We start from the raw sequence: 12,233 nt of genomic DNA, 5'->3' as shown, positions 1-12,233 counted from the left end.
TTACGTCCGTTGCTGTAGGGAAGTAATAGAGGAAGCAGCTCACACTGTAGCTGCAGTTGGGAGCACAGAGAAATGATGCGTGTGGGCCTGCTTGCTTCTTTGCTTGCTCCTCTCATATGGCTCAGGACACCCTTCCTAGGGAATGGTGCCACCCATGTGTGTTGGCTCTTCCCTCATCAGTTAACAATCCAAACAGTCCTCCACCTGATAATCATCTGATCTAGATAATTCCCCAATTGTGACTGTCTTCCAGAGTACTTCTAGGTTGCGTCAAGTTGACAATTACAGATAGCAATCACACAGTCTTATGCTGATGGAAAAGTCTAAAGCTGAGAAGACCTTCCAGAGTATCCTACAGTGAGGGACAAATGCCAACTCTGTGTGTCCCTATATTACCCATTCACTAGATGAAAGCTATCCTTGTTAAGGTTCTGTGAAAGAAGGACAAGACGTAAGTCCTTGAAAGGCACTGACATAGTGGTCATCAGAAGCCAGCAGCTCTGGGAAGACCTAGAGTTAGCAGTTCAGGGTCAGGGATCTAACTCAGAGGTAGACACATTTGCCTACTATCAATGTGGCTTCTTACCTGAGGAACCATCACTTTAATGTCAAATTTTATTTTTGTATGACATTCTCCCTGTATCTGCATCTTTGTTTGCGTCCATATTTCCCATTTAGAAAGCCATCTTTTTATTCTTTATTTTATTTATTCTTCTCTCATACATTCTAAACATAGCCTCCCCTCTCTCCACTCTTCCCAGCACCTCCCAACCCCTTCTTCCCCTAGATTCACTGCTCTAAAGGCCTGTTTGCTAAGTTACAAATGGAGCACTTCTTTACCCTTCTGCCTAGGAGAAAGTCTCAGGACCATGGGCAGAGTGTCACGTGTACACATTCACAGATCTCTCTGTGATTCACTATTAGTTCACCAAGAAGTGATCCCCTGGGTGTGGCCAAGTAGCAAGATGCCATCCATAAGCTCCCCTGGAAAGTGTCTTTATTTGTAATCAGGGATCACACTAATAACATCTTCACGTAATCATCTATGAATACATTATTTTAAAGTAGGGTCACATTTACAGACACTTAGGGTTACAACTTTAGCATCTTTGGCAAGAAACCTTTCAAACCCAGAAGAAGTAACCCCCATTTTACAGATGGAGATAAGGCACAAAGGGAATGTTTCCCTGACACCATGAAGCTAATGCATTCAAGTTTGTAAAAGGTAGGCAGAGGGCAGACTCTTGTGGAACACTCTGATTCAGGAGACAGCACAAGACTCCACTGTTGTGGGTTGAAACAGAAACAGGTGCCTTTTCTGAAGACAGTCTACCTACAGGTTTGTCACCGGTGCATCTGTTCATCAAGGGCATCTTACGGAGTTACAGAAAATGCAACTATGATCTCCCGAAGAGACTGAGAGAAGGAAAGCCGAGACCCATCAAAAGTGGGAACAGCAAGACACAGAATACCCAGCATGTACTAGAAAATGTGAACAAGAGGACAGGCCACAATAGCAGAAGCCTGAGGTGACAGGAGAAATAAGGTGATGGTGATAGGTACAGGTGAAATAGCAGGATCAGAACTGAGAGATGAACCATCGTGACAGGACCAAATGAAATCTCAAACTTCAGGACAGATTTGAAACAAAGTGCTGCCCAGACCCATTATGAAGCCCTCTAATCCTAAGACAGTCTTCTGCCATCTGGTTTCTATAGCGTCTGGGTGTTTTCCACAAACCTCTGACTATAAGGTCAAGCATTGCACTTGTGCTCATGTCTCTCACTTCACCTTCCATGAATCTCTTGTCTTCATTTTGTTTCTTATAACCTTCAAGTGACATAGCTCAGGTAACAGAGGTAGGTAAAAAATGAGTTGACTATAACAGCACAGAAGCCTAAGAAAGAAGAAAAGGCAAATGGTGGTAAGTGCTTCAGAAAGTACAAATGAGATAAGCATTCTAAAAGAACAACAAAGATTTGCCCAGCCACAATGTGGATGCTAGATGGGTGGAGCCAGAGCCATGTGGCAGGGTGACAATATTGTGTGAGTTGACGCCAGAAAGGCAAAGTGCAAATGACACCCTCAAGGGGCTCAAATGTACATGAATAATAAGGGGAGGGAGGGCTCTGAGGGAAAGGGGCAATGGCGTTTTAAGAGGGTAGAGGCTGAATAAGTCCATGATGGAAATAAGCTATGGACAGACTTGAGGATACAAACATTTGAAAGAGAATCAGGCAGCTAGTGGGAATGGGTTGCTGAGGATGTGAGTGTCCAGGTTGTCCATGGCCTTAAGCTAAACTAGGAAAAAGAAGAAGATGCATGTGTGTGTACATCACAAAAAGTGTTATCAGGATGTGGTAGCCAGGGTTTCTCCTGTAACGGCTTCTATTTTATGAGTGAAATCAGAGGGCATTATCCACTGAGAAGGAAGAAGGAAGAGATGGGAGAAAGGCAGTGAGGAAACAAATATTTTCAATGGCTGTCCAGAAAATGGCAGTGAGGTCCAACTGGGAAAACAATGTAGGATGACCAGTTGGTACAGAGGGCTCTACACAGGTCAAGGACTGTGGATTCAGGGTGCCACATGACTGTGATTTTATGTGGTTTTTCTCCAACCTCATTCAATGGGGCAGACAAAGAAGCAGAAACACTGGGATCAATTCAAAGTTGAAGACAGAAGAGTAAGAAAAGAAAAAGTCAAGGGTTGTAGGAAGACAGTGATTAAAAAAACGAGCCATAAGGTACAGATGGCTCCAAATGGAGAGATTGTCAAGAAAGAGGAAATGGAGTGCCTGGGGAACTCGGGAAGAACCCAGAATGTTTGTTACTTATTTGAGAGCATGAGCTGAAGGGCGGGGGTAAGGAGAGGTGGTACAGATTTTAGTATTCCAATCAGTGCAGGCTGCATGTACACACACACACACACACACACACACACACACACACACACACACAATATTCCAGCCTTCCACTGGAATATAGTCAACCTACCAGGGACCACACTCAAAGAAAACTGACTCTCCTCCTTCCAGCAGTTATCAATAGTCAATAACTTCTTATCAAGGGATGAGACATCATCCTCCACTCCCCCATTTCCATCCTGGGTTTTGTCTGTCTTAGGCTTGTGCTGGTTTTTGTGCATGCTGTATGTCCTGGTTTGAATATGCTTGGCCCAGGGAGTAGAACTATTTGGAGGTGTGGCCTTGGATTATGTGTGTCACTGTGAATGTGAGCTTTAAGACCCTCATCCTAGCTGCCTGGAAGTCAATCTTCCACTAGCAACCTTCAGATTAAGATCTGAAGAACTCTCAGCTCCTCCTGCACCATGCCTGCCTAGATGCTGCCATGCTCCCACCTTGGTGATAATGGACTGAACCTCTGAACCTGTAAGCCAGCCCCAGTTAAATGTTATCCTTTATAAGAGTTGCCTTGAGGGGTTGGGGATTTAGCTCAGCGGTAGAGCACTTGCCTAGCAAGTGCAAGGCCCAGGGTTCGGTCCCCAGCTCTGAAAAAAAAAAGAAAAAAAAAAAAGAAAATAAGAGTTGCCTTGGTCATGGTATCTGTTCACAGCAGTAAGACCCTGAAAGACACTGTATCAACTTCTGTGAATTTATACATGCAATTGACTTGTTATGTATGGAAAATACTGCTCCCTTATTAATCACCAACTGTCTCTAGCTCTAAGAATCTATCCACCCCCTTTTCCACAGTGATGCCTGAGCCTTGAGAGAAGGGGGTGTGATACTCACATACCATGTAGGGCTGAGCACTCTACAGTCCTTTGATATCTGCACTCGAACAGTTTGGCAGCTCTCTCTTAATCTCCATCTGCTGCAAAGAAAGAAGCTTCTCTGATAAGGGTTGAGAGATGCACTAATCTATAATAATCATGTTCATTTATGAAGGTAATAGTAGTAGATTCTCCCCTAGGGCTTAGGCCAGAGCCCTTGATACCAGTGCCACATACAGTTTGGGTCTTGCAATGTGGTCCTTAAATCCAATCAGAAAGGGCTTGGTTACTCATGTGACTTTGGTATCACTATCGCACCATGGGTGATCATTATTGTAGCTCACAGAGTTCACAGATGGATAAGATTATGAATTCTGTTTCTCCTCTGGTAATATGCATAATATCTTCCAGCACTACAAAAGCTTGCCAGTAGGAATTCAGCTTCCAGGTGATACCAGGTTGATTTCTCCATGTCATATATAACTCATTTGTGGAGTCTTCAGTAATAGGATCTTGCTATCAAGATCTGGAGAGTAACCAAGAGCCTCAATGGTAGACTGTAATATTTGGGGGTACCATCAGGCCTCACTGGCCAAGAACACTAAAAGAGGTAACCAATCCATTTCTGGTGCTGGAATTTTTATTTTGTATCTAGTAGGAAAATTGTTGCCCCATTATAAGATAACTCTATTTAAACACTACTATACAAATTAGAAAAAGCCTTCCAGGTTAAAAGTTAGTCATCATGAAATGTTACCCAATAAAATGTAGATACTTTTCCTGTATGCTGTTATTATAACATTAATATGACAGATCTTGACAGCCCTTAAGTCCATCAGCACCTAAGATAGACCACTGGCCACTCCTCTGCAGAAGACCTGGAGAATAGACTGGAAATTTAGATAGATTAAAGTTAAAGGGGTTTTTTTTTTGTTTGTGAGATATTTTCTGAAAATATTTAGATGTCTCAGTGACCAGAACAATAACCTCAGTAGCAATTCCCTTTGGGTGTATTTGTTAGACAAGATAGCATTAAATATTTTAGGACATTATCTAAAAACCACATTCGTCTGATACATTTTATTGGATGATATAAAATATACATGGACATTATAGAAAAACAAAATGTAGCACAAAAATGTGAAGCTAGCCTTGCCAACTCCGGAATGTGTGCACAAAGGAAAGGCCAGCCACCAACTGGGCATTCTGACATGAAGGAAATGGCTTTATGCTAGCACATTTTCAGTTTGTCCAAATAACAGTTACTGCATGCATGAATTATCTGCAGGCACGGAATTTATTTATGCTTATCCCACATATCCTCTCCCTGAACCTCTTTGAGGTATATATTTGAAATATTAATATATGTATCAAGAATTATTTACATACTTGAGCCATATATTTGGATAAACAAAATGAAATTTCACATGATAAAGCACAGTGATGATGGCTATGGGTTATTTTAAGTCTCTAATATAAACCCTGGAAGGTAATTCATGACCAATTGAAAAGAAAACAACATAACACACTTATCCCATTAGACAGATGACAGTCTGGCATAAGGAGGTAAAAGTTAACCTACTATGGTTATTTGTTTTGTTTGGGTTGCAGGAGGATTGGCTAGTAGGATAGCCAGTTGGTTGGTTGGTTGGTTGGTTGGTTGCTGGCATGGTTTGAGATTGAGCTTCATTCTGTAGTCCAGGCTGGCTAAAACTCACTATGTGGCCCCAAGTGGCTTCAAACTCAACCCTTTTAGCTCAGCGTCCTTAGGTCTGAGATTACATGTGTACACCACCATGCCCAGTGGAACTTTTAAAACATATTGGATGAATCATTTCCTCAAATTGTTGCAAGCATATTTTTATGCCTTTTCACCATTCAAACCAGTATCTAATGTCCTTCCAAGCTTTGCAATTGTTTGCTATGTCTCCTTTAATAAACTCTTGTAGTCTTGAATGAGTTTGTGCCTTGTTTGTGGCTGTGAGACAACAGTTGTCTAATTTCTCATTTTCTCTTAATGTTGTAAGGCACTAGGATTGTTTGTGATTTTGTTTGTTTGTTTAATAAAATGCATGACTCAAGCGGCAGGTCCCCTGTACTCCACATACTGCCCTCATCTAAAGGGAACCAATCAAAAGCTCCCTGCACCCAAATCCTGTGGGAGGGAGAGCTAAACCTTATGAGGGACAGACACGCCTAGGAGGCCAGAAAAGACTACACTCTGCCCACATTTCTTTTTTTTTTTTTTTTTTTTTGGTTCCTTTTTTTTTCGGAGCTGGGGACCGAACCCAGGGCCTTGCGCTTCCTAGGCAAGCGCTCTACCACTGAGCTAAATCCCCAACCCCTCTGCTCACATTTCTGACTCCAGAGGAAAACACCTAACGCCATCTGGGACCCCGGTGCACAGGGGCCCCTGGGAAAGGCGGTGCAGGCCCTCCTGGTTGCCGCCCTCACGGAGAGTTCAAAAGAAGCCCCCCACAAGAAACTTCAGCTGCGGGACCACAGATAAGACCAACTTTTCTGCTCCAAGCAACCTACCTGGTGGACTCAGGACACAGACCCACAGGAACAGCTGAAGACCAGTAGACAGGAAAGACTACACGCCCAAAAGCAGAACACTCTGTTTCCCTAACTGGCTGAAACAAAACAGGAAAACAGGTCTACAGCACTCCTGAAACACAGGCCTACAGGACAGTCTAGCCACTGTCAGAAATAACAGAACAAGGTAACACCAGAGACAACCTGATGTCGAGAGGCAAGCACAAGAACCCAAGCAACAGAAACCAAGACTACATGGCATCATCGGAACCCAATTCTCCCACCAAAGATAACACTGAATATCCAAATACACCAGAAAAGCAAGATCTAGATTTAAAATCACATTTGGTCAGGATGATGGAGGACTTCAAGAAAGACATAAAGAACTCCCTTAGAGAAATGCAAGAAAACAAAAGTAAACAAGTAGAAGCCTATAAAGAGGAATCAAAAAAATCCCTGAAAGAATTCCAGGAAAACACAATCAAACAGGTGAAGGAATTGAAAATGGAAATAGAAGCAATAAAGAAAGCACAAAGGAAGACAACCCTGGATATTGAAAACCAAAGGAAGAGACTAGGAGCCATAGATACAAGCATCACCAACAGAATATAAGAGATAAGAAAGAATTTCAGGAGCAGAAGATTCCATAGAAATCATCAACACAACACTCAAAGATAATGTAAAATGGAAAAAGCTACTGGTCCAAAATATACAGGAAATCCAGGACTCAATGAGAAGATAAGGATGATAGGTATAGAAGAGAGTGAAGACTCCAAACTCAAAGGACCAGTAAATATCTTCAACAAAATCATAGAAGAAAACTTCCCTAACCTAAGAAAGAGATGCCCATAAACATACAAGAAGCCTACAGAACCCCAAAAAGATTGGACCAGAAAAGAAACTCCTCCTACCACATAATAGTCAAAACACCAAAATGCACAAAACAAAGAAAGAATATTAAAAGCAGTAAGGGAAAAATGTCAAGTAACATATAAAGGCAGACCTATCAGAATCACAACAGACTTCTCACCAGAGACTATGAAAGCCAGAAAATCCTGGACAGATGTCATACAGACCCTAAGAGAACACAACTGCCAGCCCAGGTTACTGTATCCAGCAAAACTCTCAATGTAGATGGAGAAACCAAGATATTCCATGACAAAACCAAATTTACACAATATCTTTCTACAAATCCAGCACTACAAAGGATAATAAATGGAAAAGCCCAACATAAAGAGGCAAGCTACACCCTAGAAAAGGCAAGAAACTAATCATCTTGGCAACAAAACAAAGAGAAGAAAAGCACATGAACATAATCTTGCCTCCAAATACGAAGATAACAGGAAGTAACATTCACTATTCCTTAACATCTCTCAACATCAATGGACTCAACTTCCCAATAAAAAGACATAGATTAACAAACTGGATATGCAATGAGGACCCTGCATTCTGCTGCCTACAGGAGACACACCTCAGAGACAAAGACAGACGCTACCTCAGAGTGAAAGGCTGGAAAACAACTTTCCAAGCAAATGGTCAGAAGAAGCAAGCTGGAGTAGCCATTCTAATATCAAATAAAATCAATTTCCAACTAAAAGTCATCAAAAAAGATAAGGAAGGACACTTCATATTCATCAAAGGAAAAATCAACCAAGATGAACTCTCAATCCTAAATATCTATGCCCCAAATACAAGGGCACCTACATACGTAAAAGAAACCTTACTAAAGCTCAAAACACACATTGCACCTCACACAATAATAGTGGGAGATTTCAACACCCCACTCTCATCAATGGACAGATCATGGAAACAGAAATTAAACAGTGATGTAGACAGACTAAGAGAAGTCATGAGCCAAATGGACTTAACGGATATTTATAGAACATTCTATCCTAAAGCAAAAGGATATACCTTCTTCTCAGCTCCTCATGGTACTTTCTCCAAAATTGACCATATAATTGGTCAAAAAACGGGCCTCAACAGGTACAGAAAGATAGAAATAATCCCATGCGTGCTATCAGACCACCACGGCCTAAAACTGGTCTTCAATAACAATAAGGGAAGAATGCCCACATATACGTGGAAATTGAACAATGCTCTACTCAATGATAACCTGGTCAATGAAGAAATAAAGAAAGAAATTAAAAACTTTTTAGAATTTAATGAAAATGAAGATACAACATACTCAAACTTATGGGACACAATGAAAGCTGTGCTAAGAGGAAAACTCATAGCGCTGAGTGCCTGCAGAAAGAAACAGGAAAGAGCATATGTCAGCAGCTTGACAGCACACCTAAAAGCTCTAGAACAAAAAGAAGCAAATACACCCAGGAGGAGTAGAAGGCAGGAAATAATCAAACTCAGAGCTGAAATCAACCAAGTAGAAACAAAAAGGACCATAGGAAGAATCAACAGAACCAAAAGTTGGTTTTTTGAGAAAAACAACGAGATAGATAAACCCTTAGCCAGACTAATGAGAGGACCCAGAGAGTGTGTCTAAATTAACAAAATCAGAAATGAAAAGGGAGACATAACATCAGAATCAGAGGAAATTCAAAATATCATCAGATCCTACTACAAAAGCCTATATTCAACAAAACTTGAAAATCTGCAGGAAACGGACAATTTCCTAGACAGATACCAAGTACCGAAGTTAAATCAGGAACAGATAAAACAGTTAAACAACCCCATAACTCCTAAAGAAATAGAAGCAGTCAATAAAAGTCTCCCAACCAAAAAGAGCCCAGGTCCAGATGGGTTCAGTGCAGAATTCTATCAGACCTTCATAGAAGACCTCATACCAATATTACCCAAACTATTCCACAATATTAAAACAGATGGATCACTACCGAATTCCTTCTATGAAGCCACAATTACTCTTATACCTTAACCTACCAAACACCCAACAAAGAAATAGAACTTCAGACCAGTTTCCCTTATGAATCTCAACATAAAAATACTCAATAAAATTCTGGCAAACCGAATCCAAGAGCACATCAAAACAATCATCCACCATGATCAAATAGGCTTCATCCCAGGCATGCAGGGACGGTTTAATATACGGAAAACCATCAACGTAAACCGTTATATAAAGAAACTGAAAGAACAAAACCACATGATCATTTCATTAGATGCTGAGAAAGCATTTGACAAAATTCAACACCCCTTCAGGATAAAAGTCCTGGAAAGAATAGGAATTCAAGGCCCACACCTAAACATAGTAAAAGCTATATACAGCAAACCAGTAGCTAACATTAAACTAAATGGAGAGAAACTTGAAGAATTTTTTTAAACTAAAATCAGGGACTAGACAAGGCTGCTCTCTCCCTACTTATGCAATATAGTTCTTGAAGTTCTAGCCAGAGCAATCAGACAACAAAAGGAGATCAAGGGGATACAGACTGGAAAAGAAGAAGTCAAAATATCACTATTTGCAGATGATATGATAGTATATTTAAGTGATCCCAAAAGTTCCACCAGAGAACTACTAAACTTGATAAACACCTTCAGCAAAGTGGCTGGGTATAAAATTAACTCAAATAAATCAGTAGCCTTTCTCTACACAAAACAGAAACAAGCCGAGAAAGAAATTACAGAAACGACACCCTTCAGAATAGTCCCAAATAATAAAAAGTACCTCGGTGTGACTTTAACCAAGCAATAAAAGATCTGTACAATAATAACTTCAAGACTCTGAAGAAAGAAATTGAAGAAGGCCTCAGACGATGGAAAGATCTCCCATGCTCATGGATTGGCAGGATTAACATAGTAAAAATGGCCATTTTACCAAGAGCAATCTACAGATTCAATGCAATCCCCATCAAAATACCAATCCAATTCTTCATAGAGTTAGGCAGAACAATTTGCAAATTCATCTGGAATAACAAAAAACCCAGGATAGCTAAAACTATCCTCAACAATAAAAGGACTTCCAGGGGAATCACTATCCCTGAACTCAAGCAGTATTACAGAGCAATAGTGATAAAAACTGCATGGTATTGGTACAGAGACAGACAGATAGACCAATGGAATAGAATTGAAGATCCAGAAATGAACCCACACACCTATGGTCACTTGATTTTTGACAAAGGAGCCAAAACCATCCAATGGAAAAAAGATAGCATTTTCAGCAACTGGTGCTGGTTCAACTGGAGGTCAGCATGTAGAAGAATGCAGATCGATCCATGCTTAGCACCCTGTACAAAGCTTAAGTCCAAGTGGATCAAAGACCTCCACATCAAACCAGATACACTCAAACTAATAGAAGAAAAAGTGGAGAAGCATCTAGAACACACGGGCACTGGAGAAAATTTCCTGAACAAAATACCAACGGCTTATGCTCTAAGATCAAGAATCAATAAATGGGATCTCATAAAACTGCAAAGCTTCTGTAAGGCAAAGGACACTCTCGTTAGGACAAAACGACAACCAACAGATTGGGAAAAAATCTTTACCAATCCTACAACTGATAGAGGGCTTATATACAAAATACACAAAGAACTCAAGAAGTTAGACTGTAGGGAGTCAAATAACCCTATTTAAAAAATGAGGTTCAGAGATAAACAAAGAATCCACAGCTGAGGAATGCTGAATGGCTGAGAATCACCTAAAGAAATGTTCAACATCTTTAGTCATAAGGGAAATGCAAATCAAAACAACCCTGAGATTTCACCTCACACCAGTCAGAATGGCTAAGATCAAAAACTCAGGTGACAGCAAATGCTGGCAAGTATGTGGAGAAAGAGGAACACTCCTCCATTGTTGGTGGGATTGCAGACTGGTACAACCATTCTGGAAATCAGTCTGGAGGTTCCTCAGGTAATTGGACATTGAACTACCTGAGGACCCAGCTATACCTCTCTTAGGCATATACACAAAAGATGCCCCAACATATAACAAAGACACGTGCTCCACTATGTTCAAGGCAGCCTTATTTATAATAGCCAGAATCTGGAAAGAACCCAGATGCCCTTCAACAGAGGAATGGATACAGAAAATGTGGTACATCTACACAATGGAATATTACTCAGCTATCAAAAACAATGACTTTATAAAATTCATAGGCAAATGGACGGAACTGGAAAATATCATCCTGAGTGAGGTAACCCAATCACAGAAAAACACACATGGTATGCAATCATTGATAAGTGGCTATTAGCCCAAATGCTTGAATTACCCTAGATGCACAGAACACATGAAACTCAAGGATGACCAAAATGTGAATGCTTCACTCCTTCTTTAAAAGGGGAACAAGAATATCCTTGACAGGGAATAGGGAGGCAAAGTTTAGAACAGAGGCAGAAGGTACACCCATTCAGAGCCTGCCCCACATGTGGCCCATACATATACAGCCACCCAATTAGACAAGATGGATAAAGCAAAGAAGTGGAGGCCGACAGGAGCCGGATGTAGATCTCTCCTGAGAGACACAGCCAGAATACAGCAAATACATAGGTGAATGCCATCATTAAACCACTGAACTGAGAATGGGACCCCCATTGATGGAATCTTAGAAAGGAGTGGAAGAGCTTGAAGGGGCTTGAGACCCCATATGAACAACAATGCCAACCAACCAGAGCTTCCAGGGACTAAGCCACTAGCCAAAAACTATACCTGGACTGACCCTGGACTCCAACTGCATATGTAGCAATGTATAGCCTAGTAAGGGCACCAGTGGAAGGGGAAGCCCTTGGACGTGTCAAGACTGAACCCCCAGTGAATGTGCTTGTTGGGAGGAGGGTAGTGGGGTGAGGATGGGGAGGGGAACACCTGTAGAGAAGGGGAGGGGGAGGGGTTAGGGGGATATTAGCCTGGAAACCGGGAAGGGGAAAAACAATCTAAATGTAAATAAGAAATATTCAAGTTAATAAATATGAAAAATAAAATGCATAAAGATACAAGCTAGAGTTAGAGAGACGACTCTGCAAGCAAGAGGACCTGAATTCAGATCTTGATCTGTCAC

At 41.0% G+C, this 12,233-nt stretch overlaps 1 protein-coding gene across 1 annotated transcript in view; it reads right to left on the bottom strand.

Annotated features, from left to right (window-relative positions):
- Positions 1-694: 694 nt before the first annotated feature.
- Ccdc170 (coiled-coil domain containing 170) overlaps positions 695-12,233 on the bottom strand; it is a 107,183-nt gene continuing 95,644 nt past the window's right edge. The window contains exons 11-12 of the mRNA XM_008758712.4: positions 3,757-3,834; positions 695-3,508 (exon numbers count right to left, since the gene is read on the bottom strand). Coding sequence (XP_008756934.1) covers positions 3,775-3,834 — 60 coding nt within the window. The 3' untranslated portion in view covers positions 695-3,508; positions 3,757-3,774. The remainder of the gene's footprint in view (positions 3,509-3,756; positions 3,835-12,233) is intronic.

The sequence above is a fragment of the Rattus norvegicus genome, chromosome 1, assembly GCF_036323735.1.
Source record: "Rattus norvegicus strain BN/NHsdMcwi chromosome 1, GRCr8, whole genome shotgun sequence".
NCBI classification, from domain to species: domain Eukaryota; kingdom Metazoa; phylum Chordata; class Mammalia; order Rodentia; family Muridae; genus Rattus; species Rattus norvegicus.
This window is presented reverse-complemented; position numbering and strand designations above follow the sequence as displayed.